General features: G+C 30.5%; 1 protein-coding gene across 2 annotated transcripts; it reads right to left on the bottom strand.

The window, feature by feature from the left end:
- Nucleotides 1-673: 673 nt before the first annotated feature.
- Nucleotides 674-5,625, bottom strand: LOC113372264 (elongation factor G, mitochondrial; the record flags this gene model as incomplete). 2 transcript variants are annotated; one of them, XM_026612590.1, is given in 8 exon segments in its annotated part: nt 674-817; nt 884-1,093; nt 2,570-2,998; nt 3,065-3,223; nt 3,342-4,009; nt 4,945-5,156; nt 5,425-5,509; nt 5,573-5,625. In XM_026612590.1, coding segments are annotated over 7 exon segments (1,885 nt in total), but the record flags the coding sequence as incomplete, so codon positions are not given.
- Nucleotides 5,626-7,990: the final 2,365 nt, after the last annotated feature.

Here is a 7,990-nt window from a genome sequence, read left to right as displayed (position 1 = left end):
CTGCTGAATTATGTATTCCATGTCCTTTATTATTGTCGTCTATTATTGTATTTTTATCGATAATTGTTTGCGATAAGTGGTTTATAGTATCCATATGTTTGTCATTCGACACTTCACTGCTCACCTCACTGCACTGTATCAAATTTCCAACAATGAATTTGAAACCTTTTCTTGTTGCACAACTCACATGGTAAATTTTGCCACAGTTCTTACAAACCACCCACACTTGCAGATGGTTTTTTTTTCACAGCAGTTTGTAGGATTTTTTGGAATCCGATTCCGGAATAGTTTAATTGTGTCAGAGACATTACGACACTTCAAAAAACGCGTCCGCACGGTTCAACGGTTAACGAGCGAATATATATATATATATATATATATATATATATATATATATATATATATATATATATAAAGTAAACTTAGTGTTTTTTGTTCGAATTTGAAATATATTCTCGAAATATATATTTGCAACAAACTAGTCAAAATAAAAAGCAATAAATAATTTAATATTTATTATGTACTTTTTGACAGTGTATGTGTGCTGACATTCAACATGTTTAACTAATTAAAACTACAGAAACACAGCAAACAATTTTAAGTAAATGTTAAAAAAAAATATTTATTGCTTTTTATTTTGACTATTTTATATGACAATAATTCAATGTGATACCTTGTTTAACAGCTCCTTGAGCTGCTAAATTGAATGCTAATTCGCTTGAGTCAACTATATGATGACCACCGTCTATTAATATGAATTTGACACCAGCAATTCTGTGCCCAGATAATAAACCTTTTTCAGTCATTATTCGGAAACCTATTGGAATTAATATTGTTAGTAAAACAACAATGATATGAATTGTAATGATTGATTTATAAATACCCTTTTCTACACCAGGAACAAATTGTTTCGGCACGTTAGTTCCCACTGTTTTATCCACAAATTCAGTAGAAGTATTCTGATGTGAAGGTAATGGTTCAATGAGTCCTGTAACATGAGCATATTGTCCAGCACCCCCAGACTGTTTTTTGTGCAAGTAATCAAACTCACATGGAGCTACTAATGTTTCTCTGAAAGCTACTTTTGGTTTACCTAATATGAAATTTTTTTTTTTAGAAAACATTATAAATAAATATATTGGATTTTAAATTTATATGATAAAGTATTTTATTTTCATGTCACTAATTAACCAAACCAAGGAAACAAATATTAATTAAAAATAACCTATTGCTATTTAAATCTTGTTTGGATCATTGGATTAGTAAAAACTTTAGTTTATCATTATCTTGAAATATTCTAAATATGCTTAAAAATATCTGTAATTTAATATATATATATATATATAATATATATATATATATATATATATATACAGTAAACCCTCGCTTTACGCGGCAAGTGCGTACCGTGCAGTATGGGAACCGTGCTATAAGAAACTCGTATTTAACATACAATTCAGGCCAATTCGTAGTGCGTTCTATGGGACCTTACATAGTGCAGTATGGGATCCGTGCTATGAGAGACTCACAGTTGGTACAAATCGCACCATTTTTATCGCGCTGTATGGAGACCAAGAAATACAACAATTGAAGTAGGAGTAATACGGACGAAATGACATGTAGGGCATTGACACGATTGACACCTTATTCAAAAATTGGCGCGACGCAGTAGTCAGCTCAAACGTGTTCTTAGGCAGCTATTATATAAACAGGCATGCCTAAAAGATAAAAGTCAATAACAAAATTTACATCAATACCCTTTTGCACAACGAACTTATGGGCTGTTGACCAAATACCGTGTAATAAGAAGTCAGTGTAGTCGGAGGGATGTCGGATTTTTAGCTCCGTGTAGTATGGGAACCGTGTACCCAGAGTGCCGTGTAAAGCGAGGGCCTACTGTATATATATATATATATATATATATATATATATTGTTTATATCTGTAATTATTATATATATTTTGTTTTATTTCACAGTACATTCAGCTAATTTACAGGTAATGTAATTATATGATTTCAATTTTTGCTTAACACATTTATTAATTTCTAAAAATGTAAATGTATGCTAAAATGGGTTCTAAAAATGTATTTTATTTAAGTGTGGACATCAATCTTTACCAAAAACCAATCAACACAATTCCCAGCCAACTTTTGTGAGCTAAAACGTGGGCGATATGTTTTACATTTTTTTTTGCTAATTACAAAATAAAAGAAATGCTAATTACAAAAAGCCGATCGTCGCGCTAGTTAGTCTGACTGACCAACGCTAATTCTTTTCGTTTTCTGAGAAAACGTCGAAAAAAGGTCAAAAATCGGTTCAAATCGGTCCAACGAACGTATATTTTTTCTAAACTTGGTATCATTCGATTCAGAATGACATGAAACGTCAAAAAACAAAATTAGCAAATCGTATCTTTTGCAAACTTCTGCGGGAAGTTTAAAGTTTATCTGGTAATTAGAACTTATGCTTTTAACTTATAAATTTCCCATATATTTTGAAGACGGAATAATTATTTTTCAAAACAATAAAAATATTTTCCTCAAAATAACTCTTCTCAAATTTACATACCTAATAATACTGGGCATCCATATTCTCGTTCCATTCTTTGAGCATAAATTTCAAGATGAAGCTCACCCATTCCAGAAACAATTGTCTCTTTATTATCCGCATCATAATAAAACTGGAATGTGGGGTCTTCTTTAGTGAATCTAGCTATAGCTTTTGAAAAATTATCTCGATCTTTTGTATTTGCTGGTTTGATAGACATTGAAACAACTGGGTCAGGCACAAATATAGATTCCATTGATAGCTGATGTTTCATATCAGTAACAAAAGTATCTCCACTGGCACAATCAACACCAAACAAAGCAAAGATATCTCCAGCAAACACTTCATTGACATCTTCCATATTATTAGAATGCATTCTAACTAAACGCACAACTCGAACTTTTTTACCTGTACGAACATTGAATATGCTATCACCCTTTTTCAACATTCCTGTAATAAACCTTTGTTAATTATAAGTTCACAAAAAACTAATGCTTTTGAGGATGTTTAGTATACCTTGATAGCATCTCATGTAAGTGAGCTGTCCAAACCGTCCAGCCTCTAATTTAAATGCTAAAGAAATAAATGGATTTAAATCATTACGAGCTGGATTCATAATAACGGTTTCACATTCTTGATTGTTTTTTTCTTTTAATGCTATATTTTCAACCTCTCCTAAAAATGAAACAAGTAATATATGAGTAAAACTCAATAATACATATAAACATTCAGATTCAATACTGAACTGTAGTAGAATACATAATAAAGATATTTGGAATATATATGATCATACCTGGATTTGGTAAATATTGCAACACAGCATCCAATAGTGTTTGGACTCCTTTGTTTTTCAGTGCCGTACCCATTAAAACAGGAGTAAAAGTTCGTTTTAAGCATGATCTTCTAATGGCTCCCATAATATCTTCCTTTGTAGGAGTTTTTTCTTCTAAAAACAGTTCACCCAATTGTTCATCAACATTTGATAAATGCTCTATTAGTTCTTGTCGCTTTTCATCAGCTTCTGCTCTCAAATCATTAGGGATTTTATCAATTCTTATATTTTCCCCAAAATTTCCTTCAAAGTAAATAGCCTCCTGTGAAACTAAATCGATGATCCCCTTACATTCTGATTCTGTACCAATGGGTAGTTGAATTAATGCAGCATGATGATTTAACTTTGACCTGAGTTGTTTTAATACTCTTAGAGGATTAGCTCCAGTACGATCAAGTTTATTAATAAATGCCAAACAAGGTACATTATATCGTTTCATTTGCCGGTTAACGGTAAGTGTTTGTGATTGTACACCTCCGACAGCACATAAAACTAAAATAGCTCCATCAAGGACTCTCAAAGCTCTTTCCACTTCTACTGTAAAATCAACATGACCTGGTGTATCAATAATGTTTATATTGTGATCTTTCCAAATAGTGTAGGTTGCTGCAGACTGAATTGTGATGCCTCTAAAATAACAAAATAAAACGACAACTAAATAGCAATAGACTATGATTTTCTTATTATTAATAAATATGATATAGGCGGGTCGCGTGAATGAAAGTGCTTCTATAATGCTATCACGACTCGTTTTATTCAAATTTTCAATATCTAACTAAAGGTCTACACTCTAAGTAAGTGTAAATAACAGTTTTTATGAAATTTAAATATTCATCATATAGTTTTTACTATACGGAATTTAGTGCATTGATAATTGGCAATTAGCGGTTTCATTCAAGAACTAATTCTAACTAAGAATTATTCAAAACTTTAATGACAAAGTGTAAATAATAGGTTATACTAGATTTTAGTATAAATTTCTTTAGTTTTTACTGATGTTTGGTATATAAAACAAAGTGGCTGTCACAAAATTTTCAATGTAAATATATGTAAAAAAATGTCACAATGCTAAATATATTGCCAGAAAAATGTTCTAATAAGTTTTATTCAAAGTTTCATTATATACTAATACTAATAGAATCTTATACTAATTTATAAAAAAAATGTTTGGAATGAAAATTTTATGTTGTTTTAGAAATGTCCTAAAATTCCTAACTTTAGTATATTTAGTGTTTTGATAATTAGCAATATATAAATACTAAAATAAACAACAAACAACTAAATCAATTGAATCTAAATAAAAGATTCCAAGTTACTCTTTCAATTCCATGTGCAACCCAATTTTAAAGTTATTGGCACCAGTCCTCGAGAAGGGTATTTTTACAGCCTATAGTGTGTTAATCTATTTTTAGCACTGAATCAAATGAATAGGTCTCAAATACTTTTCATTTATAAAAATAAAGGCTAACTAGTTTAGAACCATACTATATTAATCAAGAAAAATCAAGTCATAAGCATGACAAGTTGCAAGATCGTATATTTCAAATGAATAATTTAAAATTACCTCTGCCGTTCAAGCTCCATAGAATCCATTGTAGCACCAACATTGTCTTTTCCTTTAACTTCATGCATTTCACTAATTCGCCCTGTGTAGAATAATATACGTTCTGTTAATGTAGTTTTTCCAGAATCGATATGTGCTGATATACCAATGTTTCTAATTTTTTCAAGGGCTTTATGACCCACCAGGGGTTTTGATGACATGAAGAGCACTTGCTAAAACAATAAAAGTAACAGGTTAAAGATAGTCATGCAAATAAAAATAGATTACTAATTAAACATTATAGTTTAAGGTTATAACCTAAAAAGTTTTCTCTGTAAGGATACACTTGCAAATGGATTTACAGTATGTACTATGTAATGAGTATTGAGCAAGAGAGTAACTTATTTTAATCGATATCAGCAAAATAAATTTGAATTAATAAATAACAGTAATACAACTTTAATAAAATTGCGAAATAAAACTCCGGCCTTTTGCATTTACCTCTTTGAAGACATTGAAAACTCTAAGAGTAGAACTATGCCTCATTACGTTTAATATCGTCATTTTGTTGAATTATAATTGATATCTAAAAACGTATCAAGTTAATAATTCGATATATAACATTAAAATAACCTTAACCTAAAACAACCCTTGCGCAACTCGAGCGATTATGACATTTAATGTCAGCCATTGTGTTTCGTTACTGGACTGTCAGCAGGCCGCCAACTATCAAAAATTTAAACCTATAATTTTATATTAAATCCATAGATAAAAGTTAAACTGTGAAACATAGATAAAAGATATGCTGTGAAACCATAGACCTTATACAATACAAAATGTATATAAGGTCTATGTGTGAAACCCATTCTAAATCCCTAGATAAACAAGTATAAACGATAGGTCCAAAACTGCAATCCAAACCAAAGACTAGTGCAAATTGCTGGAACTTCCCGTAACGTATATAATATTCTAGGAGTATAAAATGTTTCAAATAGTTTTTTTTATTTAATTTTCAATAGCAATCATAATCAGAGTACAGCACAATTCTATGAGCTATTTGGCTTATATCATTCACTTACACCCATACACACACACTTTCAAACAAACATATAAACTAGTTGAAAGTGACATTTAGCCTTAAGGCAAGTTTCACTAACTTTCCGAAATATGTAATAATTGACTTAATCAACTTAATCAAACTGAGTTTTAGATATTTAGATAAAATTTTTAACTATTTATTTCTAAAATACAGTTATCGACGTAAATCGACTCAAACCGTTTGAGAAAACGTCGATGAAAGGTCTAATTTTAGCAAACGTCAAAAAAGCGCTACTCATTTTTTCATTATTTTAACATTAAACTATTTGTCGTAGGACCTTAATATTTTAGTATGTTATATAAGACCATGATATCTATCGCCAAAAAAAGTTTCATAAAAACGACAAAAAAACACAACCGATCGTTGCGCAAACCTGATAAACGCTAGACCTCATCGAGGTACATTTGCTTTTACATTTGCGAAATCGGTCCAGCCGTTTTTAAGAAAACGTCGATTTACGGTAAAAAATCTGTTCACACTCACACACACATACTTTTAGAAAACAAAGATAGCAATTCGATTTTTTTATGAAAACAAACTTCTTCTTCGGGAAGTTAATTATTGTGATAAATATTATATCCAAAGTCGGAAAATCACTCCAATAAGTGATTCAACAATTCAGTACATATATACAAAGTTGTGGTAGTGCTAGAGGCCTAAAATATTATCATTGGATAGCTTCTTCTTCAGTCTTTAGTCTACGCTCTAGATTCTAGATGCAGGTATTTAACTTGGAATTGATTGGTCATAAAAATGCACTCCTGGACAGGATGTCTTGTTCAGTGTGAACGTTATATGGTTAGACTTGCTCTCATTTGATTTCATTCTCTACTTTTTTTCCAATCCTCTATAACATTCAGATGCCTTTGTTAAATTAACGAAGCCTTAGATGCATCAGCGTGTGTCGAAAGAATTGCTGTGTCATCAGCAAAGATTGCTGTTGTGGTTGATTAAAATGTTGGAAAATCACTAGTGAAGATAATATATAGAATTTTATTTGGATAGATTTATTGCCGATCAAAATAATACACATTTATATATACAAATGGCGCCAGAATATTGCCTTGCGAAACTCCTACCTCAATCTGATGAGATGTTAAAATTTCAGTATTGACACGTACTTTGAACTCTCTATTAGCGGAATAAAATTCCAGAATATATTATGATAACCACTTGGAAGTAGAAATCTAATCTTCGGTAAAAGTCCATGGTGCTCCACCTTATCAAAGATATCCAATGTATTATTGATGACTCTTACGATCTGTGGCGCTATTGAGTACTGGCTGCGAAAACCAGACTTGTTGAAGCAGAAGTTTTTCGAGCACTTTTGAGACAATTGTCAGACGGCTGATTGATCTATATAAAAAAAAACATATTAGGATCTTTTCCGCTTTATAGATCATTTCTACTATAGATGTTTTGTAAAGAGTTGGCCAACTTTCATTATTCTTATTTTATAGACAAAATATAAAAGCGTATGAATTAAACGACGACGTTTAGAGATGTTTACAGAAAAGTAAATTATCAGAACTTAATCAATCGGATTATTTTCGTAATTAAAAAAAAAACAAATATATGGATATTCGTAAAAAAAAATCACAAAAGCAATCGATTCGTTAGGTATACAAGTATGTCAAAATGTTCAGGAACCTTCAAAATAATAAAAAAAAAAAAAAAAATTGGAGAGTCTGCCCGCTGCGTATTTGAGTACGTTTGTTTAGATCACATACTATACCACATAATTAAAATAGTTAAATTTTTCTAAGTTTATGACTAAAATTGGAAAAACTATACGAGTGTATATGTGAACCAATTTTAAAGATTATAAAGTTTTAAAAGCTATTCGATGTACTTTGGTTAATTAGGATTGAAGTGTGTTAGGAATTGACTATTTAATAAAAATAAACCTCTATATAAATTATTTTAATAATATTTCTATGTACTCTAAATATATACAAATATAATGTG

This window comes from Ctenocephalides felis, unplaced genomic scaffold (genome assembly GCF_003426905.1).
Source record: "Ctenocephalides felis isolate EL2017-DRISC unplaced genomic scaffold, ASM342690v1 CF-g0.4_SCAFFOLD_01604, whole genome shotgun sequence".
Classification (NCBI taxonomy): Eukaryota; Metazoa; Arthropoda; class Insecta; order Siphonaptera; family Pulicidae; genus Ctenocephalides; species Ctenocephalides felis.
Note: the sequence above shows the minus strand (reverse complement) of the source record. Positions and strands in the feature narration are given on the sequence as shown.